This window comes from Tasmannia lanceolata, unplaced genomic scaffold (genome assembly GCF_043159265.1).
Source record: "Tasmannia lanceolata isolate RefF3 unplaced genomic scaffold, GAP_Taslan_0.1 ptg000007l, whole genome shotgun sequence".
Taxonomy (NCBI): Eukaryota; Viridiplantae; Streptophyta; class Magnoliopsida; order Canellales; family Winteraceae; genus Tasmannia; species Tasmannia lanceolata.
This window is the reverse complement of record NW_027518684.1, coordinates 3412148-3437878: the sequence shown is the minus strand read 5'-3', so window position 1 is coordinate 3437878 and position 25731 is coordinate 3412148. Positions and strand designations below refer to the sequence as shown.

Sequence of the window (25731 nt, the reverse complement as noted above, 5' to 3'; positions counted from 1 at the left end):
ACACTCTAGCCTGTCTTAATAATACATACAACAGTTACATGCACACACATTGATTCATATACACCCCCACGAAGAGATTAATCTAGATGCATTGACAACAGCTACCACAATCTTATATCATTGTTGATCTAGGCTCATCTAATGTCTACATTCTTAAACCTTACTACAGCTCCTTGGCTAATCCATTGATGATTCATGGTGGAAATGAAATATAAACAAATGTGTGTTCTATGTCTCTGAAAATCCATACTTTAGAAGTGCAAAGTGTACCTCAAAGCACCCTAACATCAATTGTCTCGATTGCATGTCACAGAAAAACTTGCTCGTTTCAACCTTAAATAATATAGATAAACTTAGTCTACAAACCTTCAATTTGTCTTTCTATCAGGCCAGCACAGCTATCTATTTAGATGGAAAGGAACTTAACAAGACAACAAACAGTAAACCAAGTAAAGCCTTCAATCCTTTCCACCTGAAATTTCCCTGTACGTTGTCCACGTAGCTGTTTTTCAAATATATATCTCAGTTACAAGATAAAAAGGAAAGTTACAGAAAAACACAAGGGTTTTTTATCTGTATTCCTCCGGCAGGCGATATCCAGTCATAACTATTTTGTCAGCAAACATCTTGCCGGTCTTGGGCATGACATGCCAGTGCAGTGTCAAATTGAATTCTTTGCCCCTGAGATTGCTTCCCTACATATATGTAAGAGATTAATGTCAAGACGGGATAAAAAAGAATAAAGGGATAGATTTAGTTGAGTAATGTTTTGCTTCCCTAGAATCCCTACACATGTAAAAGAATAATGTTAATACGGGATAAAAAAGAATAAAGGGATCGATTTAGTTGAGCAGTGTTCGGGTTTCAGTCTTCTTAAAATGGTTAAATCAGGTTAGGAATGCTTTAACTTGTCCAACATAATGCTATAAAGAAACAGCAGAACAGTAAAACATGAGTTTATGTTGCTGATTCAAGTTCTCAATGCACATTGATGTGAATAAGTTTTTAAGGTAGATTCAAAAACTGCCACCCACACACATATTGCGGCAAACAACGAATTCCATAAAATTGCAAATAGACAAGACTTGAGGAAAAACTCGAATGCACACACATACGAGATAATGAGGATGCTTACCTTCACAATTGAAATAAATCATTGCAACGTCAACTGGATTTCAGAGGCAAATCCATTATGAGATGCAACTCTTGATCTTAGATTGTGTCTTTTTTTTGAAAGATGACAAATTTTCATTGATTTTTATCGATGCTAAGGTTACATTGGGGACCAGTGGTCCCATCCTGTGTGACAAAGCATCAGAAGTACTGGTCAGGGCATCCCCTGGACCAGGAAACTAAATAACAGAATTTAAATACAATACCCAAACCTATGATCTCCATTCTACAAGAAGAATACCAAGTGCGACCCCATAGGATTTCCATGATACCATCTTCTTACACCATGCCTACCTTTTCTCAATGATTTCCCCATCACAACCTATCAAAGTTTCATCATCCCTATTGAAATATTGGTCCCGAGACTTAAAATAGCAGGGTGTGTAGATCCAGACCAAGGACCACTGAAGGCGAAAAACCCAATACCATGGTCTCTCCAGCCTTCAGTGGTTATAATGTAATTCATATGGATACCAACCCAATAATAAAGCTACATCTGTTACTACTGAGATCATGCAAACAGCTACACGCAAATTTTGAATTTAAACCCCGGAAACTGAGGACTTCTGAAGAAACCTCTCATCCGTCCTAAAATTCACCAGCCTTCCCCACAATTCCTCAGATACGCAATCGATTCCAAGACACAACTTTTCACAAGGGATTGCAATCTACCTATGCCATAGCACTTAAGGTAGTCTCCCCTACAACACCAATACCTCTAGACCCCCCGAAATGCCAATACCCAACAATGCCAATATCCAACAGCAATACCGCTTAGATTGTGGGTCTTTTTTTTTTTGAAAGATGACCAATTGTATTTATATTCAAAACATAAATACATAGAGGAGGGACCAGGAGTCCCATATAGCTACAGCATAAGATGGCCTAGTAAGTAACTCCAGGCCCTGCTAAAGAAGAGTTCCCAAAATTCTCCTCTTATCCCAAATTAGATTGTGGGTCTAAAACTTCCAAATGGTGACCGAGGGACAAATCTCGTCAACCGGACTAGTCATGATCCCACATCAATGTGTAATAACATGGTTGTCAAGGAAACTAGGTGACCCCAGTTGATGATCTCCACCTCCCACCCCACCACAAAAACTCACCAGCACCCACACACAACTGGTCAGCTAGGGAGATGGCCAGTTCCATAGGCGGCACAATCTGAGCAACAGAATGGTTTACTTAATAAACGATGATTGTTTAAAATAAGAGGAAAGTGTTCCTGCGCAGCTGCGCAGGGAGTTCCTGCGCTTAAGTGGCTTATAAAGCCTCCCATTGGTCACTTTTTGTAGACCCGCTATACGAACCAATGGGAGGCTTTTTAAGCCACTTAAGCGCAGGGAAGCTCCCTGCGCAGCTGCGCAGGAACACTTTCCTCTTAAAATAATAATTACATATATACACATAAAACCGGTTAATGAAAAAAAAAGCAACAAAATTTCTTGTATGTTGTAAAATGCCATTTTCTATGTAACTGGAGTATCTAATGCAACAAGTGACGGGAAGACAGTTCTGAAATGACTGCAAGCACAAGACCTGTTTGTGACATAACATTTCTATGTAATTGAAGTATCGAACACAAGAAATGGAAGGAAGACAGTTCTGAAATGAATGCAAGCATGAGACCTGTTTGTGACATAACATTTCTACGTAAGTGGAGTATCAGACAGAATAAATGGAAGAAAGACAGACCCGAAATGACCACAGGCACGAGAACTGTTTGTGATATAACATTTCTAGGTACACTGCTGTGACGTGACCGGACAAGTCTACATGCTTGGAGAGTGATAAACCCTCATTTATGGTTATTTTTCCTTCATCAACTAGCTGGTCGGTCATTTCTGACCCAAGTTGCAGCAATTGCCTAGAAATCCATGTAGTTGCCTAGGTGAGCACCTGCGATAACGGGGCAATCTTTGACGGAATATTTGATTTGTTCTCTGCACACCAAGTTATGTTCGTTTCAGATTTTATAAAAAGCTGAACATGAGCGTGTGTGCATATTGTGGCTTTTATCAAAATGACAGAATCACATGACTTCATTTTTTTTCTTCTTTGAAATGGATCACATGACTATTCACTTTGACATGATTAACATCAGACACAGCTACATACTTCCTCAGTCATGTCTGAAGTCTCAATGGAACCTTAATGTTTGTAGTTGCTCTGTTCGGCGAAAAACCTTCCATCAATTCAAGGTTTTCTTATGAAAAAAAATATATTTCTAACTTGAGGGATTTTAGGCAAATGTAAAGTTCCTGGGAACTTCAATGATGACCGTAATCTATGGGCCACTGGCTCAAGGGATCCACCACATTATGGTAGAGCTCATCTTCTCTGGACTACCCACTTTCCCCTTTCATTTGATATGGTGCATCCACCATAATTTGTGTGTATATGTGCTTATTCTAACATTTTTTTTAAGTTTCATCCTACATGTCCATCATTTGCATACGTTTCCATAATTTTATAGGATTTCCATCAAAACTTCCATATAAACAGACATTTCCATTTCTGTCAAAATCGAAAAACATACCAAAATCGAAAACTATTTCCATTTAACCTGGCTCAAACGAGGTCATACTCCCACAATTAGAGCCTCATCCAGGACCATGCCAAAATTTATTTCCATTAACTCTAGCTCTCAAATATGACGCAAAGGCAAGAGCGCTCAGGAAGAGTAGTACCAACTTGAGCCTTAGCATTTGCTCTCATGGTGGCCAAGCAGGAATGTAGTTAGCTGTAGACTGTTTAGAGAGGAGGGAGGGTGCCCTTTCCAAAACTTGGATTCTCTGCAACCCAAGATATGAGTTCAGTCTTATTAGAAACTCCAAAAAATTTCTATGTTCAGTCTGTTTCTTATATCTTAACACTATAATCAATGGGTTGAAAGTGATCTACACTACTTCCATTAGCTCCTAAAAATACCATAATATTCTTCCACAAATGAAATTTCTCCTTGAGTGAGTTTGCTATGTCCTGATACAACTGCTAGACCTTAGAAATAGCATGCCTGTGAGAATATGTCCAGACTACAGTGTCCCAACTCTCTTTTGTCATTCGTAGAAATAGCAACCAAGTGCTAATGCTAGGTTGCATTGAATGTAATTAACATAACATGACGTGAGGTTCGCATTCCCATTTTTCATAATTGGGATCATCCTCCAATTCTTTGATCCAACCATTAACAAATCTCAACTTATCCCACTAAGACCATCCAAGATGGCATGTTCCATCTAGTTGAAAGTTGGGCTCTGGACTCTAGGGTGGCCCCTATGAACATGGTTTTAAATCTTCACCAAGACCGACACGAAATGACCAAAAAAACTACCACTACCATTTTCATCCTCGTTGGAATGCATATCGAAATCGAAATGCATACCGAAACCAAAATCAAAGTCTATTAGTGGTATACTATAACAGTATGTGCTATATAATTATATTTAAACAAACTACATGTAAAATGCCATATATTTATTATATATAAATATTTATATGAATTACACGTGAAATGTGGTATGTACTGAATTATCAGACATAGATGGTCGCTCAGCTTACTCAATGCTTAGTTATCTCTATATAGGGAAGAATGGCAGGGATAAAAAGGGTTGGAATCTTCAACTCCTCTGGGTCTTTCTCAGTGAAGTCTCTATCACCATCTAGGCTCTGGTCTCCCGCCCTCGCAGCTAGACAGAGTGTGGAGTATCCCAGCCCCACCTAGAGTATATGCATCCAGTTGGACAGCTTTCCAGGATAAGATACAGATGGTTGAGCCGCCCCGTGTTCAGAACGTCGTGAGATAGTTTGGTCCATATCCGGTGTGGTACGTAGTGGGTTTAGTACGCCCCATCTTCGACAGTGGCATATGCTCATCATCGACCAGTGTACTCTTTGTGCGGCATTTGAGAAGATTGTGAACTACCTATTCCTCCACTGCCACTTTTTCAGAGTGATCTGGACCCATATCCTGAACAGATTTGGGATCTCTTGGGTGTACCAAGCTCGATTGTCAAATCTCCTAGATAGTTATTTCTTTGCTTCATGACCAAGGAATGCTTCTTTGGAAGCTAGTACTTCTGGTTCTGGTTACAATTTGGACTCTCAGGAAAGAAAGAAACGCACGTTTGATTAAAAAAGCCGTCAAAGGTGCCAGCTTTACTTTCTCTAGGATCATATCTCTGGTCATTTTATGGTCAAAGGTCCTTCCATGCTTCAACATATATTCAGCATCGGACTTTAATCGTTGCTGGAAGGAGATGTGCGCCTCCAAAGAGAGGATGGAGGTTATTGCCCCCAGATGATCTCTCCCTGACCCGGGCTGGCTGAAGTTGAATTTTGGCGACTCAAGTTTGGGTAACCCTAGCCTAACTGGCATAGTGGCATGGTGGACTACTGACAGATGATACTAGACAATATTGGTACGACAAGATGGGCCTTTCCTGATCCTATTGGTATTAAGGATTCCAATGAAGCTGAAGTCAGAGTCATTCTGCAGGGCATGAGGAATATGGATAGCAGAGCCTTGGATAACCTCAGAATAGAGGGAGATTCCCTCGATGTGATTAGATGGATGGATGGAAGCAGCCTTCACCCATGGAGATTTGCTGAATGATTGATGAGATTTTGGATCGAGTGGAGGGTCGTCTAGTTCATTTCCTACGTGCGTGTCGATCGGCTATTGGAGAGGCGTATCGTCTCGCTCGCGGAGTCACAAGCAGTCTTTGGAGATTTTCGATTATCTACCTCCCTGACTTTTTATTATTGTTCGTTTCTTATTTTCATTTGCTAATTATCTTGTTGGCTCGACCACCTAGGTCGTGGGCTTTGCTTTCCTATGATTAATAAAATTCCATAAGTCAAAAAAAATTAGCCACAAAGATGTGTGTATAACATCTTCAAATCATATCGGTCTCCCATATTTTTTCTTATAGAAAATTGATGAAATACCTTTGCTTCACAAAAAAAATTCTTAGAGAGATTTAATCAAAGCATTCCAGATCTAGACCTTCGAATTTCCGGATTCTAAAATCCATAAATTTCTCCAAAAATCAATAAAAACTGATTAAAAATCATATAAAATATCTCTAAGATAGTATCAATCCAAATCCCATCATTTCACTCAAATCGGATGGAAGATGAGTTGTATGGATGATGACATAAGAGTCGTATAGCCTGATGGTGACGCGATCTGCTTCCTTCAATTCAAAATGGGTTTTCCTGAGATCCCATGATGTCAATAGACGGTACGATCGAGCGACCAGGTTCTTTTGGATCTAGATCTGCTCTTATACCAAGTAGGTTGTAAAATATAATAGGAAAGAAAAGAGGGCAGAGGTAGGAGAGGAATGATTTTGTGGGGATAAGTTGCCAAATACAAGTAGACTCCCCTCTTATATTCACATAAGAGAGAATTACATAAGATGACAGAAATACCCTTATTCATAGAAAGATATCTAATACACCAAAAGACCCACATTTCATCAGTCATCACATTGATCTATCACCCAAAAAAGATATGAAATTCCACTAATTATTCAAAACAATGTGGAAGATGTGACTCACCTGATCAATAAAACGATACTTGTTTGTAGTGTGAATCCAAAACTTTGCATGCTCTTTTGATGGTATGATACCATCCCAAAGTGAAACCTGCTCAAAGAAACTGAAGTTAAAATGCAGTACACGCATTGGACGATAAAAATTGTCAATACAAACTACAAATAAAATATGATGTCCAAAATCAAAAACGATCTTCAGATTGGCATACTTGAGAAAGGAAGATAACATTGAAACGCAATTTCTAAAGTGCTAATTCTAATCATCGACGCAATACTGCCTAGAATGCACATATAAAATGATCCAAATTTATACACTTTTATGAACTCTTAATATAATATTCAGTAAGAACCATCATGCTAACTGCCACGCGAAATAAAATATCCATTTTCCAAAGAAATCTATAGGCCAGGGTACAAATAGCCAACTATCATAAATGCCTGATTTGGTTGGTTTATTGCTTTTTCTTTCAGATTCCAATCGTGCAGTTTGGTTAATCTAATGCTTTCTGGTATGCTATCGCCAGTACCTTCGTTAGACATGTGTTAATCAATGAGTAAAAGGATTTTTACTGGAGAGAAATTTATTATTTAAATAGCGAGCTAAAATAAAAATAATATGCAAAAAATATACAAATAATTTATTTATTTTATGGAACCATTAAAAGCCTTGCTTGATGCTTGAAATATAAAAGAGAACTTACACCATAAAATCAATTGGCAAAAGCGTAAAACCCTTATCTGTCGAGTAAACATTGAAATCAAACATAGTTGATGCTTTCCAGAACTAATGAGGAGCTACAACACAGAAGTTTCCAAGGAGTTGGCTCCTAAAATGACATCATTTAACTACCTCCATAAACAGAATTATCAAATATTTGTGCGCAAACCATAATTATGTCACATAGTAGAGAGTGAGAAATAAAAGGAATAAAGGATTTGTAGTGTTATCTCTAGTTTGAAGATTAGTTCGAACAAGTACAGATCCAACTATCATTCTTGGTTAAGCATTGTGCATGGTCAGACAATGACAGATCTCAGATCTGAACTCTTACATTCCTAATTGAAGCAGTAGCAAGCTGCTTCAATTATCCTGTGACAGCCCATGCATCAAGTGCTATGCTTATACTATAACTAATTGAGGACCTTTAGTGAATTTACCTTGTAAGAATAAAACATTGGAATCTAAGGGAGATAGGTAAGAATTGCTCATGACAACAACTAAAAAGTGAATATCATATGAAATAATACAATCATTTGGTGAAATGAAATAAGAGAGTTTAGGTCACCAAATAAGATAGAAAATATGTGAATGGAAAATTAACTTATTGAATCAAATATCAAAACATAAATCAATAGCTAGTCACACAATGCAAGGAAGCCATATTTCACGACAAAGACTTCGGGCCATTGTCCATAGGTAAAAACACAAACAAGAGAAATAGCATAGCCAAAGATCAAAAGTGTATTAAAGCTTGCCTGATTCAGAAAATTTTGTGGGGTCTCGTACTCGGCTGCTATAAAGACAAAAACCTGCAATATTGGAATGAGAAATGAAAATTGAGGCAGTGCACTTTTGACTTATCTTTCAACTCATCCAGGCCAATGAGTAGTATAATATGCTTTTTTTTTTTTGGACGGTAAGTAGTATAATATGTTAGACATTGGTGCGTCCTTCTAATCATTTTACATGAATGTTTGTACACACATTACAAAAGAGGGACACCTCTTTAAGAGAGGAATCAAAATGGAACTCCTAATTGGAGAAGAAGTTCAAAAGGGAGTCCTCTTTAAAAAGTCATCCATGGGGCTCTCCCCCTTTTATATGTTACTTTCTCTTTTCTTATGTTTCAATTCATTAAAGGAAGTATTTTAAATATCAATCAAGTACATCATATAGATCAACTACATGATTGGGAGTGTGACTTTTTCCCCCTCCAAAACTCTTCCTACATGTCAACAATTTTCCTTTTTTTTAATGGTATCCACTTCAACAATTTTCAACACACAAAATTTAAGGGTTGGATAAGTTCCATATTTTAAAATGCCAATTAGTTGACATATTAGAGATCTCCTACATATGAAATGCCAGCATTCTGAAACCACAATCAGAGAAATGCTTAAATTTTTTTATGGGTTCACGCATATTCAAAAATATTTGCGCATACATGGGTAGGTCACCCGTCTAAATAAATTTCTTCATTAGTTGACCTGTTTCATGTTCCATGTAAACATTGAACATAAATCGGTTGATTATAGAGCCTTTACTTTATTTTTTTGGCCGGAAAACTCTACAGACAGCAGACCTACTGTTGACGCCACAAATCAGTAGACAGTAGAGTTTTATAACAATAATCCATATTGCAATCCCCCAAAAAAATAGTGCAGATAACCAATTATTATTGTTCCTGGATATTTCAAGCAGAAGGATAGGTGTAAACAACTAAAATTCACAGCCAGAATAAGTGAATATGTCTGCATTAGTAGTAGACCTGTTTTGTGTTCCATGTAAACATTGACTGTAGGTCTGCTGATATATTCAGCGTCAAGCTAACCTGCACAATGCAAATAGTATAAGTGTAACTTGAAACTGGATGCAATACCACTGGAGTATTATATTTATTTTAGGATTGACAGGTAATGGAATGGGCAAGATTTTAAAACAAAGAATAAATATGTCAGTAAATTAATAAAACAATTATCAAAATAACAGAAATCTTGTACTACTGCTCTCTGTGAGGGCATTTTGGCAGTTCATTTCATATGGAGGCAAAAATTACTGTCAATGGCCCATGGCATGGCACTATCCTCATTTTCTATTTAGACAGGACCATGATATGGCACTATCCACATTTTCTCTTTAGACAGATCCTGCTTATGCCGATGTCCTATTACATCGTGCATTATCTGAACATCAAAGCAATGATAAGATAATTGCTGGGATTAAATTGCTCTAACCTAGTATGTGAACACTGCAAGGGGGAATGGAACTCGCCTAGATGCCTCAGAATGTTGGCATGGGTGAGTCAAACAAGTCGGTGGCAAGGGTATATGGGGGTGATAGTGCAGAGCCCAAAAAGACACACAAGACAAAATTCTTGACTTCGACCATTCAATGTTTGCCCTCGAATTAAAAACTTGCCCAGGTTCATGGAATATGTGCAAGTTGTCCAGGGTAGTTTTTAAAACTTGCATTAACCAGTGAGACAAATAGGTGTTCTGAGCTTTTTTCTCCCCTTCGTCCACCGGTCTAGTTTTTTTTGAAGGAGGTGTTTGTGCAATTTATCCACGGCAATCTATATTATTTGACGAGCCCCTCATATTTTCCACCTTCGCACTCTCCTTCCAGCGTTGAAGTCTTTTCATCATCTATGGCATCCCCATCATTGTCAGTGCGACATCACTCCTGTCCCACACCAATGCTAGTGTTTTATGCTATTACTTAATGTCTAAGTCTTCTATTTCTATTGCAGTTGTCAACTTGAGAAACATTGTAAACTCCCCTTTTCATCTGATAAAATCTTAAGACATCATTTATTAAATGTGACAACTATATCCGGTGGTGATAAAACCCAGTACAGCCATTATGGATATGCCATTGCTCGAAAGTGGGTAACTGCTGAACACAAATTTCAGCCACTGACTGAGATGTACAACTTCTCCTCTTATCTAGTTAAAGCCAAAATTTTAAGACAGACAGCAACTAAATATAACATGAGCCAAAGTTAGAAAGAGTTTACACTTTGCACAGAAAGATGGTAGGGGAGTAAGGCAACCCCTCGTTGTTCAAGTCTTCCACTTAAGGTATGAAAAAATCTACTTCGACACTTCGTCATTGGCTAGACTTGCAAGGGTGTCAATTTTACATGAAAAAGTTCTTTCTTGTTAGAAAACATTTGCAACTTCACTCATATGGACACTCCTCTTGGGGTATGCATAGGATTGTCCTCATGAAATAGAGAGTTTTGAATATCCCCCAACAGAAATTATATCCAACAGTTTCATGAATGTTGCAGATTTTTCATGTTAATCTAAATATGGAAGGAATTCTTCAAAGTAGCAGAGTTGTAAATAGGAGAGTGAAATGCTGGATAACTCAATAACACATTGTGTTGTTCCTGTGCATACATTAAAAAAAAAAAACATATAAAACCCAGGGTGAACAAAAAAGTTGTCAGATTTATACACTCTCAATAAGAAAACATATAAAAAAGATGTGAATAAAGGGCGTCACCTCATCGTTTCCATTAGGTTGCTTCTGAAACCAGTTTATATTCAGTACCTGCAAAGATATAACAAAAATTAGATTGATCATAGCGTCAAAAAGATGGAAAAAGGTCTAGGGTTTCTAAATAATCAGACCATTTCAAACATCTAGGGTTTTTTGTGTTCCTTTCTTGTTCTCAATTCGCATAAGAAACATTAGTAACAAGAATGCTTCTAGTTTCATGAGAAGGTTGTTATTATCAGCAGATTGAATAGAAAAAAAAGAAAGGCAATGAAGAAATCAAGCTAAAAAGAGAAAGGTCTAGGGTTTCTACATCATCAGACCATTTCAAACGACTAGGGTTTCTTTGTGTTCCTTTCTTGTTCTCTATTTTATTGAGAAGCATTACTAACGAGAATGCTCTAGTTTCATTAGAAGGTTGTCATTATCAGCAGATCGAACAAAAAAAGAAAGGTCTAGGGTTTCTGCATAATTATACTATTTCAAAAATCTAGGGTTTTTTTTTTTGTGTTCCTTTCTTGTTCTCGATTCGCATAGGAAACATTGTTGATGAGAATGTTGTTATTATCAGCAGATGGAATGAGAAAAGGAAAGGGAAGGAAGAAATGGAGCTAAAAAGAGAAAGAAGGGGTTTTGAGAGAAATAGGGTTTAAGGGGAAGAGAAAGAGAAAGAGACCTTGACATCTGCAGAGGGAGAAGGGACGTTGAGATTGTCGGAGAGAGAGGCCATGCCACACATCACTGCCAATATTGTAACCGCGAAGGTCAGTAGCGCGTTCGCTCTGTACCCGAACGAATGCATCTTTTGATATTTCTCCTCTCTCTCTCTCTCTCTCTCTTACCTACAAAGAAAGAATAACGAAGGAGGTTATGTCTACTTATTCAGAGTCTTCTCCATCGGCCGCCAGAAATTACCCGGATCCTCTCTATGAAACGCTTCTTATTGTTTTGAGGGTTTGGTAAAAAAAAAAAAAGAAATTTCTCAGCAACTGATATCAACACGATTTAATTTCGGGTCGGGTTAGGGTTGAGGCCGTAGCAACCCCTCAACCCTAACCCGACCTCCATCTAATTTTATCCTGATTTTCTTTGGGTTATTGTATTTTTCTATTTGGCCAAAGAGAACCCGAACCAACCCGATTCAATTTCAGGTTAGATGGGTTGGGCTAGGGTCGAGAGATTTAAAAGCGGGTTGGATTGGGGTTGATCATTGCAGTGATGCTCGTGTTAGGGTTGAGGAAATGCTGTCTCGGGTGGGGTTGGGGTTGGTGTCGACCCAATCCAATCCAAGCCGAGTTGAACACACTTCTCAACTCGGCTGCTGAGAGGTTTTTTTTGGGGGGGGAGGGAGGGGGGGGAAGGGGGGGGGGAATTGCAAGGTAAAACAAGGTTACTCACTCAGTTATCAAAGTGTGGTCATGCCAATATCAGTCCTTTCCTTTTTCTTTTGAGTTTTGAGTATGTTCCAAACTTCCAATCCCCGTAGGCAGCGCCAAAATCCAAAATTTCGGACTAGAATTTTGGATTTCGGTCAAGACCGAAACCAAAATGCACCATGCACCGAAACCCAAATTGACAAAATGTACAGTTATCAAAGTGTGGTCATGCTAATATCAGTCCTTTCCTTTTTCTTTTGAGTTTTGAGTATGTTCCAAACTTCCAATCCCCATAAGCAGCGCCAAAATCCAAAATTTCAGACTAGAATTTTGGATTTCGGTCAAGACCGAAACCAAAATGCACCGAAACCCAAATTGATGAAATGTACAGAAATTCAATTTCGGCGAAATATTAAAAAAAATATTAATTTTTTAATCCTTTAACAAGCCGAATTTTCGGCCCAAAAAAATGAAATTTCGATCCCCACTACCAAATTTCAGGATTTTCGCCTGAAATTTTTGTTTCAAGTGGGGTATGAAATTAACCCCAAAACCGAAATTTAAAACCTTGGGCAGAAAGACTCTGTACGAAGAGATTTTTCCATGGTGTAAGCCCTTATAGTACCGTATTTTTAAAAAAAAGTTATGTACGCACATTTTATATGGTGCAAGCCCTTATAGTCCCTTATTTCCAAAAAAGTATTGTACGACCACATCATAGGATGATCCAAACCGTCCATGTGATGGGCCACAACATAAATAGATTGTGCCCAAAAATCCTTCATACAGGATGATCCCAACCCTCCGATCTATAGAGGAACTGCATATTATGAAACCTCTCTCTAGATCGGAGGGCTATGATCATCCAATGGAAATAATTTTTGGGGCACAACCTATTTATGCTCTTGCCATTACTTTCCTCTTCTGCTCTAACCAGCGACTCTACCAAAAACCAAAATAAAGAACTCAGGGACTGAACTTCGAGCTCTTGGAGAAGAGGTAATTAAGCCACGGCTATGGTTTTCTCCCTCTCTCAAAACTGAAATATGGGTTTCTGTTTTTATTTTTCATGACCTCTCTCTCTCTCTCTCTCTCTCTCTCTCTCTCTCTCTCTCTCTCTCAGAAGAGTTTTCTAAAATATGGTTCTCTGGTTTTCCGAAATATGGTTTTTATGACCTATCTCTCTCTATCTCTCTATAAGAATATGGGTTTTCTGAAATATGCGTTTTGCAACATGGGTTTACGAAACGAAGACATGGGTTTTAATGGGTTTTGGAAATTGAGGCATGGGGTCTCGAAATGAAGGCATGGGTTCTCATGGAACCCTTTTTTTTTTTATGGAACACACTGCCTTGGAGCAAAACTCCACCACCAGCAATGTTCGCCGATCTCTTTCATGGTGTTTCTATAATCTGCTGAAAAGAACCGAAAAGAAAAAAATGTTAGAGCTTGAAGATCAATACCCTGTTTTGTTGGCTCTTGTCTTTATGCGAACAAATTCGAAATGCCTTTCTTTTACGCTTCTCTAACTAAGGTTAATCGACACTCGTTTTATATCTAGGTACGTATCACATTCTAACTCCATCTCCTCTCCAACAAGGATCTCCGACCATTGACGAGGTCAGCTATCTTCTCTCCATCTTTCTCTCATTTTTGTGAATCATCTGGTAGGATTTTGAACCCTTCAGCCATGCACCAAGGATAGATTATTCTGTTGTTTTCTTTTCTTTTTTAGTGCTTGGTTTTCCATCTGTTATTTCACGATTTTTTTAGAGGAAGATACCCACCAGCCGTTTGATGAAATGTCTCAAAGGATATTTTGATTACTAAATAACTTTTTTGGCCTTGGATATTATGGCCTTACTATGCAGTGGGCTCTCTGATTTGCTTCTCATGTATATTTCTGCAAGAACAAACATGTCGCGCAATACCTTAGATCATGATCCAAGTTAAATAGTTAATGCAACAAATTATATTTGGAAATCTTTTCTTTTGTATGTAGCTGATGGTAAAGAGACATGCTTAACAATGCAGTGGGGGCTCTGATTTGGTCATTTTATATAAAAATAAATCAATGTAAAAAAAAAAAAATCAGGAAAGAAAATGACACTTGTTAGATTATCCACAATTACACAAAACTGTAGCCATTCATTAATGTGATGATATTAATGTATGTATGACTTGATTATTATTAGTTTTAGTCTGGCTTTTTTTCCGTACATCTCACTCATATATTATTAGTGATTCTCTATCACTGGTCCAAAATTTTATCAGCAGAATGTTATTATGTTCCAAAAGCAAAAAAAAATTGATTTTTAAATCAGTTTCCGAACGTGATTTTGATTTTTAAAAATAGAATGAAAATCAAAATAAGAATCAAGAATCGATATGAAAATCTAGAATCAGAATCAGAATCATCGCCAAACGCACCCCTAGTTTCTTTGGGGTTGAAGGATACAAATCTGGTCCCGTTTTTAAACTTTTTTTTTTCTTCAGCCGTGTTTAGCTATGATTTTTTTTGAAATGGAGCCAAACGTTATTCTGTTCCAAAAACTTGGAAATTAATGTTTTTATGTTAGTTACCAAACACGATTTTGATTTTTTAGAATCAGAATTAGAATAAAAAACAAAGTCAATAATCAAAATCAAAAGAAACATGCAAAATCTAAATTGTAGCCAAATGCGCCCAAAGTTTTCAGATTGTTGTCCCTTTTCTGTTAATCTTACAGGCTGGATGTTTACTGTTTTAGGTGCAACTTTGTTGATAGCTCTAGTTTAGCAATAGGGAAAGGAAGCAATTTTTATTCAATGCTGATTCCATGAAAGAAAATAAAATCTTATGTTCGCTGTGATCATGTTAGGTCATGGCTTTTCGATCTCGTGAGCTGTTTAACAAGATTATCCGCAAGGTCGGGTCCGACTCAATGGCTAAGGGGGTGAAGGAATCACTGAAGAAACATCTCCCCGACAGCAAGGTTGTGATGGGAAGGGCGAAGAGAGGGATCTATGCCGGTCGTCACATCCAGTTTGGGAATATGATTGGCGAAGACTCAGGCCACAAGTAAGAGAATTTCCATTGTTGTTTTTGATGTTCTTTCTTTTTTTGAAATGGAAAAATCAGGGTTGGAAAATCCATTTAAAAGTGTTTCCGTTTGTTTTTTATGTTCTTCTTCTCCTATTTCTCTTCTATTGGTTATTTGAATATCTATGGTGCTTGAAACATAATGAATGACATTATTCTGTCAACTACGAGGGAATTCTGTCTGGTGGATGTACAAATTGTGTGCACCATTTTTTTCCCATACATTTTTGCTCTTTGTAAAGCAATGAAGACAAAGCTAGTAATTCATCCAAAGAGATATTTGTTGCATCAATAGAATTTTAGTGCATGTGTTTCAATTTGGAGTTTAGATCCAGGACACACTTACATTTTAGTAAATTATAGTGAGTTGGTAGTGTCATGATCATTTTATGACTTGCTGAATTCTTTATGTCTATTAGAAAGTCAAGGGCGGAATTGTTTGAGCTAGCCCGATCGAATCAAAATGGGTCTTAGGCACAGGGTAATGGTCTGAAGAAGTATTATGGAAGACATACGTGGATTCTGGAAACACTTTCCTATGGGAATAAATTATTAGATTCCATGTCAAATGATCTGCTTTGGAGATGACATTATCATCAAGATGTATGAATCTAGACTAGTCTCAGTGGCATTTATTCTTGCTGGTAAATTTAGCAATGTCGTATGTCTTAGTACTCTGGCATGTGTTATTATCATGTGTTATTATTTATGGTACACTACCATGTTATTTTAAGGCAAACATTCTTTGTAATGATTCATATGGGAGTTTCTTCATGTAATCATTACATTGTCTGTAGATATTCTTGTCCTTGGGTAAGTGTGATGATTGATGAAGGCCATCCATGGACCCAAATGCCTCCATAGAGTGAGTTTTGAGAAATTTAGTAACCCCGGTGGAGGGTAGTGGTTCAAGAGGAACAATTTTATTCTATTTATTTTCATCCTTAGGTATTATCATTTATGTCTTTTATGTGTATGAAATTGTTACTATAGAAGGTGGTAGTGTTCGAGTTAACACTCTGGAAGATGATAAGGGAAGAAGTTTGTTGTGTAGCATTTGGGTGAGCTGGCGAGCTCTGTATCTTATTGTTCATAATCATATTGATCTATGTGAGAATATCCTTCTGTTTAATGTTTGTTTTTTCACCTCGTATGTGTGCGGCTGGGTGGGTGAGTGTGGCAGAGATTCCATGGTTTAGGATCTCTTGATGTGGTCTGTATATTGGATTGTTAAGTGATGACAGGAATGTTTTTGTTGATCTTGCATTTTGCTGAAACATTGAATTTATAAGGATCACAGTACTAGACATTTATGCTTATGTTGAGTTTGCTCGTGCAGTTAATCATAATGGTCTGTGCATATTCCCAGACATTCTTATAGGAGCCTAGGAGGATGTCAGATGGATTATTGAGGTACCTAAAGGCCATACTTGACAAGTTAGTTATACTTCAGTACCTAAAGGCTATGCATGACAAGTCAGTTATAGCTCAGATACTCCATTTAAATGTTTATTCCATATTCTAGAATCCGTTGGGCTGTTGCCTATTAATAGGATTTTCGAGACATGATATTACACAATTATATGCTGTTGTATATTAATCTGTAGTCAACTTTAAGGTCTACTATCAGAGCGTAATACCCTTGATTGTCTTTGCTTGTATGATCAATTATGTCTTTGATCCACAGTCATATTTTTAATTCGGATCAAACCATAAATGGTGGTTTATTTTTTGTTCCCATTCAAAAAATGCAAACCATTTATCTAGAATACAGATATTGTAACGACCCGATTCTCGTGACCGGATCGCTACAAGCAAACACCAGTCAAAATACTCACAATATTATTTTTTTTAAACAAACCATCTATGAAACTTAAACAACTGCCATTCTTATTCCATAACTAAAATGTTCCTTACAATAACATCGACATTTCAATAACATGTTCTACTAAATAAAATCCAAACTAGAAATTTCTTAAATAAAACCGAGACGTCGACGAAGGTATCGTCATTTCAATTATTTCTCCCATCGCTCTATGCTACTAAACGTCCTCGTGCGCAAACTCACCCTCGTGGGCATCCTCTAATCTTGGGGAGAAAACAACGTCAAGCAGAGTGATAGTAACCTGGCAGGTATGATAGTTCAATCTAAACAACAGATCAAGATCCATATTTATTTATCAATTCAAATAAACTGAACAAATACTTTTCCAACATGATAATTTATAGAGATTTTCTAAACCAGAATAAGAGAATTCATTTTAAAGAAATACAACTACTTGCAAATTTAAATATAAGAAGATCATTTTTAAAGTGAACAACTTACTGAGAACTGAACGAGAATAATTAACTAACAACCAGAATAATTACAATTCCGTTACGTTCTCATTATAACGATTTAATTTAATTCCCAGGGCACTCCAGCTCCCACTAGCTTGTTGCCGTTGCCAACACGGTCGATTCCGCGGGGACTTATTACGATAGATCATACCGCCTAGGGACTCTTGGTCTCCGTAGGATTCCGACATCAACTTGGAGTTGCGCGGTTCTCCCAAGTTGTATACCTTTGTTTACGGGGATAGCTCAATGGCTTCCCATCACCCTTTCCCATTTCTTCTTTGGGTATTTCTTAAGTGTACATACGGCTTCCACGTTATTTCATATCATTAAAAAGAAATACAATTTAAACTGAATATTTTTATCAGAATTCAGAATCCATTTCAACATATAATATAAAAGACATAATTTCATTTATTTATAGAATAACTTAGAATCAATATAAATCAAATACTTCACCATTCTTGTTGGATAAATTAAAAGCCATACGAGCAAAGTTAGGTATCACCTGCCTTAATCTTATAATCGCAGTAGGACGAGATGGCTCCTGTAGGCAAATCAATAAGTGAAATAGGTCAACTTATTTTGGTCTAGGTCATTTTTAATCATTTTCATATTTTCTTTATCGGGAGGAGCCCCTGGCTTTGGGGTCAGCAGGGTACCTGCAACGATACAACTGCTGCCCTGTCTAAGGTACAAATACCACACAGGCAGCACTATAGCTGTCCAGGTTTAGGTATTAAAAACAGCAAGTATATATCATGCAGGCAGCACTATAGCTGTCCTGGTTTTGGTATTAAAACAGCAAGAGATTTAAATATCACACAGGCAGCAATTGTCCTGGTTTTAGGTATTAAAAACGTCAAGTATATATCACGCAGGCAGCACTATAGCTGTCCTGGTTTTGGTATTAAAACAGCAAGAGATTTAAATATCACACAGGCAGCACTTGTCCTGGTTTTAGGTATTAAAAACAGCAAGTATATATCACGCAGGCAGCACTATAGCTGTCCTGGTTTTGGTATTAAAACAGCAAGAGATTTAAATATCACACAGGGAGCACTTGTCCTGGTTTTAGGTATTAAAAACAGCAAGTATATATCACGCAGGCAGCACTATAGCTGTCCTGGTTTTGGTATTAAAACCGCAAGAGATTTAAATATCACACAGGCAGCATTTGTCCTGGTTTTAGGTATTAAAAACAGCAAGTATATATCACGCAGGCAGCACTATAGCTGTCCTGGTTTTGGTATTAAAACAGCAAGAGATTTAAATATAAATATGTACACCATACTTACTTGTGATGCTACAAAGCTTGAAGATGACTAGGGTTTTTCCCTTCCCCTTTTTCTCTTCTCCCTTCTTCCTCTGTTTTTTGTTTTTGTTTTAAAGTGACCCTCTCTCTCTATTCCCACGTTTTTGTGCAAGAATGGGAGGAGTGCATCACTCTTATTATACTACTTTACTTTCCTTAATTTAAGATTGGTAATTATGGTGAGTGGTGAGAGGTTATGGTAAGTTGCCATCAATCAATTCCTTTGATTTCCCATGACTACCATATAGGTAATATATAAAAGAGAGGGAAAAGAGTTATGGTAGTTGCTCACAATCAAATCCCTTGATTTGGGATTTGATTGCTCATATTCCCAAAAATTTCTAGATTTTATCCTTTAAGAAATCTCCTAAAATTTTGAGATTAGAATTTTACATAAGAGAGTCAATCATACCAAAAGAAGGAGTTCAAGATTCCTTTTCAAGTGGAAATCAAATCTCTAAAAAGAAAAGGAAACTTTCCCCTCCCCAACATTCTTAACTTATCTTTCATACACTCATTGATACTTACCTTAATTATATATATATATATATATATATTTAGTAGTTTTGAAAATGCTATTTCTAAGTATAGTATACTATAATGGATTTTTGAAAGGATTTGTAGGTGGACCCACACATATATATATATATATGCACGTTTTTCCATACAAGGAAAAACGTGGGTTTCTTCCCTCCACTTTAAAATTCAAAAATTTTCCACCTTTTAAGTGCTATTTTCCACGGAAATTATTTTCTTCTTTTAATTAGAGAATTTAGATCTAACCTTCACTAGCCATAGATTCTAAGATCTACGGATCTAGGCAAATCGAAGGGAAAAGAGTGATTAAATTTTACGATCAAGGGTTGATCAACGATGGATCGTTGATCCCCACCCTTGAAATTTAGATCCATCGATCCAAAGCCTAAATCTTAGGGTTATTAAAGAAAAGTTAATCACAGTCATTACAGATATCAAGAGCACTACAAGTCCATCTTGCGTTTAAAGAAAGTGATAAGTGTGCAAGGGTTTATTAGTCTCATCTAGAAGATAATTTCAAATGTGATATTTAGGGAACACATGTTTACTATTTTAAGCAGCTTACTGATTTGATAAATTTCATCAACTCATCATGATTATCTATAGGATGATCTACTATGTGTCAAATAACTAGCTTCGGTGGCATGGGAAGTAAATGATATTCTTCTCAAGGAAGACGTTGATCAATGACCTGATATTTTGGAGTAATGTAAGAAGATGAGGAATCTATTCTTTGGCACCATGTTGATCTTAGTTTGTGTTGTGCATTGGAAGAATTAGTCAATTCTTATTTGTCATTCTTTTGTTTTTACTTTTTACAACCTTGGGCAATATGCTGTTTCTCTTTTCGTTGAGCCTTAACGCCCTTTCTCTGCAAGGGGAAGAGTGTGTTGGAATGGGTTTAATGGGTACCCTTTGGGCTATTTGGGAAAGATCACAACAAAAACTTTCAAGGAAATTTGAGGAGCTTCTATGTGATTGAGGACCTTGTGCCTGGGCAGGTAAATCATCTATTGGGCAGGCATTGATAAACATTTCAGGGGATCAAGTGCTCATAAGAGCTACATATTCTCAGATAATGTTAGAGTTGTATGGAATCTGCTGTCATTTGATGCAACTCAAGCTAAATTTTGATGGTCCAAGTTAGGTTATCTGACGATGGCGGGGATTGGTAGCATAGTTCAAAACCATGAAGTGCTGGTGCGGCTAGTTTTCTCGTAACGTTTTTTTTTAATGTCAGCAAGTTTTCTCATGACTGTTATGAGTAAGACTAATAAGGCAGAGATTTTGGCACTAAGACAAGGGATTCAATTGCCTTTTGATTATTTTCAGTACTTACTCTTAGTTGAGGGTGATTCATCAATGTAATCAACTGGATGGATGACTATCAACAGTATCCATGGAGGTTGAAGATCGCATACAAGAGATTTCGACTTTTGACAATATCTCTGAGAACAAATCTCATTCCATCATGTTTGTGGCAGGATGGGGACACTGATACTTTAGCAAAGGTGTGAGGAGACCGAAGGTAATAATAACCAATCATTATCCTATTGTAGGAGTATACTAGTCTTGTATTTGATGCTTGTTTTTCTGTTTTCCTTGTTATATATACCACCTCGGTTATGCCCCTTTTTCTTTTATTTATGCAATAAAAGTACTCATTGATAAAATAAAATAAAAGAATGTGGGTCCTAATTATTGGGAGAAGCTTTTATTTCTCTAACAAAATTGACATATAATGAAAGGAAAAAAAGGAAGTCTATGGCTGTTTAAGGTGTCTTTCTATTGTAGATAAGTACGATGCAACTGTTAGCCTAAATAATTCTAGGAAGAAAATGAAGAGACAAATCAAAGGCAACTGATGTACATGGTAATCAGTATATGGAGAATACACCACTTTGAAATGACGTGTTGGTAATGTTGGTGAATTAGTTCCATTGGTTTTATACCATAAAATGCATTTGGGAGCCTATTATAGGTTACAGACAGGATTAAAACAGTTTAGTCGTTGCTAGAGTGTGTTAGAATGCTAAAATGGATTATGGGTAGCTGTTCTGCCATGATGCCCTTAAACAATTTTTTATGAGCTCTAATAGGAAGCTTCATTTTGAGCTGCCTAGGTTGGGTTCTTATCAACTCGTTTGAGTGTTTGTGATCAATGAAAGAGAGAGCTGAATCTTCTGCTTTGGGATCCAAATTCTAGTCCAACTTTGACTTGGCATTTTTAATTATTTCTGTGACCCTTTTCTTTTTTTTTGAATGGTTTGTAACGCTTGTTAATCTGTCTTATTCTTTATTTGAATTTATAATTTGTATCATTTTATTTCGTTAAATGGAGACTAAACAGTATTATCTGATTTGTTATTTAAACCTTTTTTCTGTTATTCATATTTTTAAACTGCTAACATGGATTCTTGTCGGGTTGGGCCTGTAGTTCAATGGTTGAGGCTTTGTTTCTCAACCTTTGGGGTCACAGGTTTGATCCCAGCTTACCGACCAAAAAAAAAAGGATTATTGTTTGGGTGATCCAAAGCATTCATTTGATGGGCCCTCACATAGATAGGGTGTGCCCAAAAAATCAGCTCCATAGGATCATCCCAACCATTCGAACAGTGGAGGCAAAAAATGGACAGATTTGTGAAGGTTTATTCACGTCCATTTTACCTCCACAAATCGTAGGGTTGGGATGATCCTATGGAGCTGATTTTTTGGGCACACCCTATCTATTTGAGGGCCCATCAAATGAATGCTTTGGATCACCCAAACAAAGTGGCCTTTTTGTCGTTGGTATTCATTTTCTCTTGCTGATCTTAATCCAATGTTTTGAATATGATGAAGAATCTGTAATAGGAAATGGGAAGATACAGAAGTGAAGATATAGGTGCGAAGCCCAATAGATTCTCTCACCATGTTATCAAGAGTTCAAAACTCACCAACTACCATCTTATTTCAAAAACCTTATGAAATTATGTATCCTGCTAACAAACATTTGCTGTAATATTTGTAAATTTCTCTTTGTAAAATCCATAAACTTACTCTCAGGTTTCACCATTTAAGCCGTGAGTTATTCAAGTCAGCTCTGATATCTCTTTTCAACTTTCCCTTTTCCCCCATGTTTTGCTTTTTTTCATCATGGTATTGCGATCCGGGCAAGAAACCAGATTTGTCTAGGAGCGGACACTTCAGGCATGAAACTTCTTAATATCTTTTTACTTTTATGGTTATATCTTGAAAATAGGAGCTGCTTTGATCACTACCATGGTTTTAAATTTCAATAGAAATCTGAAATTTTGAATTTCGGTCAGCACCGAAACCGACATTGGAAAGACCCGAAACGGTACTTTATTTCGGCCGAAATTTCGAAATTTTCTACCCAAAATCTCGATTTTTTTAATTATATAATGTTTCCTGAAATTTCGGTGAGGACCGAAACGCATTCGAAAACCGAAATTTGAAAACATGATCACTAATTTTACAGGCTCAGTTGTGTTTTTGGTGTAAAAAATAGCGTACTATCCCTATATGATGTAGATTTACTGCTGTGAGTTCCTGACTATGTCATTTCTGAATGCTTGTGCTGGTGTCTGAAACAAGTCTTTGCACGTCAGAAATGATGACCAATTGGCTTTGGAATGCATGATAAATGAGATTACCATAAAAGGCTCACACTACAAACATTCAGCTGTCCATTTCAAAAAAGAAAAAAAAAACATTGTGTAGATGTAGTTGAGTTAAAGTATAAAAGATTAAATAACGCCTTCTCCAACGGCTTAAGCTTTTGGAGTAATTGGTTGTTTCACATGGTATCGGAGCAAAGGTCCTGAGTTCAAACTTCCTCGATATTAAAAATCAACATAGAATGGCCAACCCAAAAAGAGGGGCCACATGTGCCACGTGCAGACCAACCCTTAAAAAGAGGGGCCACACATGAGCGGGTGTTAAAGTATACAAGATTAAATAACGCCTTTTCGAACGGCTTAAGCTTTTGGAGCAATTGGTTGTTTCACAACTTTATCTAGGATTGCTGACTCAACCATGAATGGCAACATATATTCATATGCAAGCATGTGGTTATGAGCCTGTGATGAAATGCCATACGGTTTCCAATTTTCCCATATTTTCTTAGAAGTGTCTTTCATCGACCAATTAGTCAATATAAGTATTAAAATGGTATTTGTTCCATCATTTCTGCTCATATTTATTACCAACCACCATTGCAAATGACTATGGCAGTCAGTTCTTGATGTGCTGTTCATTTTTACTCAGTTTTACTGACCTTTTGGAGAGGAGCTTCTCCCCCAAGGTGGGGTCTGGTTTTGAACCTGTTCATGATCTTGGACAGGAATATTTTTCTATTCCGTTTTGGTGGGTTTGATATATGACTTTCCTATGGGTAAATCCGTGCCTTCAGTCAGTTGCTAAGAATCTGCCCGAGATGACGAGAGTATGTTTGATATATGGTTCTCCGGTGTGTGCCATGTTTTTCTTCATTCCCGCAAGCTTGAGCATGCTAATATCCCAATTTTGATAGTATGAACGATGTAGATGATCTTCGTTTGTTACTATCGGACTTTGGTACCTTTTTTTTCAGTTTGCATTCTAGAAATTAGGTTTTGAACATTCTGATATTTTGGTGATCTTACATGAAGTGTTTTTTAACAGTGTATTGATGTGTACAATTATTCATAGTTGTGCGAATGTGCTGCACTCCTTCTCTGTCTTTGTTGCCCACGAGGGTTATTACTAGTATACCTTTGACAGCTGTTTTAAATGGGCTTCTGAGAGCTGTTTGGGAGCTTTAATAACTTTTGACAGCTGTTTAAATAATAAAAGACAAGTTGAATCTGTTCAATTATCAAAACATGATAGCGCCAATATCAGTGGCCTGTGTATATTGAAATGGGAAACAAACCATTAACTAGGCATGCGAAGGCGCAAAAGTGTTACACTGATAGGTCTTGTATGTTGATTTTCTCTTGCATAGAAATTTATGCAAGGGCGGCCCAGTGCACGAGGATCCCGCCATTGCGGGGTCTGGGGAGGGCTAATTTTTCTCTTGCATAGAAATTTTTGAAACTGTTTGCTAATTAAAAAATAGAATGCAATCCCACATTAGAACTTGCTTATGATGTTTTGATAGGACAAGGCGAACCTGGAAGCCCAACGTACAAGAGAAGCGCCTCTTCAGCTACATCCTCGACCGCCACGTCCGTGTCAAAGTTACCACGCATGCTCTCAGATGCATTGACAAAGCTGGGGGGATTGACGAGTATTTGTTAAAGACACCCTACCACAAAATGGACACAGAGATGGGCTTATTCTGGAAGGCCAAGATCGAGAAGATGTATGAAGAGCTTGGGATGATGGAAGTGGGCTTCTTCTCACAGGAAGAGGAAGCCAAGCTTGAGCAGGGTCTCAAAGAGATGCAAATCGCAAAAAGGGACGCTCGAAGAGAGGCCAGAAGAAAGGCCTACGAAGGGTCGGCAAAACAGAGGCAAATCGAGGAAGGGAATTCCGATGGTAAACCATCCGAGCAAGAGGCCTCAGACAAGTAGATTTTTCGAGCATTTCTTATCCCTTCTCTAATCTCTAGCCGAGCAAAAGGCGCCTGAGAACTAGGTATGTTCTCTTTTGTACTGAAATCTGTTCACATTGTTTGTTTGTTGTTAAGTACTTTCCCTTATTTCTGAACCAAGAAGAGAGCAATTTATTCTAGGCATTTGAAGTTGTTTGTAGTGATACAGGTTCCAATTTTAACATTTGAGAATTTGTTGTCTGGAATAAAGAGAACAACACTTGAGCACAATTTGGAGAGATCTTATTTGCCATTTTTATTGAAGGAAAGTGATTATGTAATGAGGCACTTAAATGACAAGAAACATAACTGATTGCTTCAAAGTAACTTATCTAATTTTAATTTACAAATGAATTGATGTGAGTTCCTTTGCTTCTCATAGAGAATGTTTCTGACACTAATCATTTCCCAAGAACTAGAAGAAATAAGTAACAAAAACATTGCCTCGGTATCGTTGAATCGCACTGAGGGAACATTAGATATGATGCTCAGAGATGACCTAGATCAGGGTTAACAGAAAATGCTTATCCTACCACACTTGGCAATC

At 37.3% G+C, this 25731-nt stretch overlaps 2 protein-coding genes across 3 annotated transcripts; one reads left to right on the top strand and one right to left on the bottom strand.

Annotated features, from left to right (window-relative positions):
• Positions 1 to 323: 323 nt before the first annotated feature.
• Positions 324 to 12048, bottom strand: LOC143881462 (Signal peptidase subunit). The gene is made up of 6 exons (XM_077384541.1): positions 11636 to 12048; positions 10966 to 11013; positions 9224 to 9286; positions 8211 to 8264; positions 6739 to 6825; positions 324 to 695 (listed from the first exon to the last, which is right to left on the bottom strand). The coding sequence occupies exons 1-6, from the start codon at positions 11759 to 11761 to the stop codon at positions 570 to 572; spliced, it is 504 nt and encodes a 167-aa protein (XP_077240656.1). The 5' UTR covers positions 11762 to 12048; the 3' UTR covers positions 324 to 569.
• A 1149-nt stretch (positions 12049 to 13197) lies between these two features.
• Positions 13198 to 25423, top strand: LOC143881461 (Ribosomal L28 family). Of its 2 annotated transcripts, XM_077384539.1 has the most exons (4): positions 13225 to 13334; positions 13897 to 13955; positions 15197 to 15396; positions 24750 to 25423. In XM_077384539.1, the coding sequence occupies exons 3-4, from the start codon at positions 15200 to 15202 to the stop codon at positions 25162 to 25164; spliced, it is 612 nt and encodes a 203-aa protein (XP_077240654.1). In that variant the 5' UTR covers positions 13225 to 13334; positions 13897 to 13955; positions 15197 to 15199; the 3' UTR covers positions 25165 to 25423. The 2 variants fall into 2 exon arrangements, with proteins under 2 accessions (XP_077240655.1, XP_077240654.1); XM_077384540.1 differs by lacking the exon at positions 13897 to 13955 and having other exon boundaries at positions 13198 to 13334.
• The last annotated feature ends 308 nt before the right edge of the window (positions 25424 to 25731 follow it).

What these genes read in the sequence shown, in the direction of transcription:
- LOC143881462 (XM_077384541.1), bottom strand. Translation starts at nt 11,761, where the DNA reads ATGCATTCGTTCGGGTACAGAGCGAACGCGCTACTGACCTTCGCGGTT. An exon ending in AACCTAATGGAAACGATGAG is followed by an intron (nt 9,287 to 10,965) that starts GTGACGCCCTTT and finishes TGCATTGTGCAG; the next exon opens with GTTAGCTTGACGCTGAATAT. An exon ending in CACAAAATTTTCTGAATCAG is followed by an intron (nt 6,826 to 8,210) that starts GCAAGCTTTAAT and finishes TTCTTTGAGCAG; the next exon opens with GTTTCACTTTGGGATGGTAT.
- LOC143881461 (XM_077384540.1), top strand. Translation starts at nt 15,200, where the DNA reads ATGGCTTTTCGATCTCGTGAGCTGTTTAACAAGATTATCCGCAAGGTC. An exon ending in GGCGAAGACTCAGGCCACAA is followed by an intron (nt 15,397 to 24,749) that starts GTAAGAGAATTT and finishes ATGTTTTGATAG; the next exon opens with GACAAGGCGAACCTGGAAGC.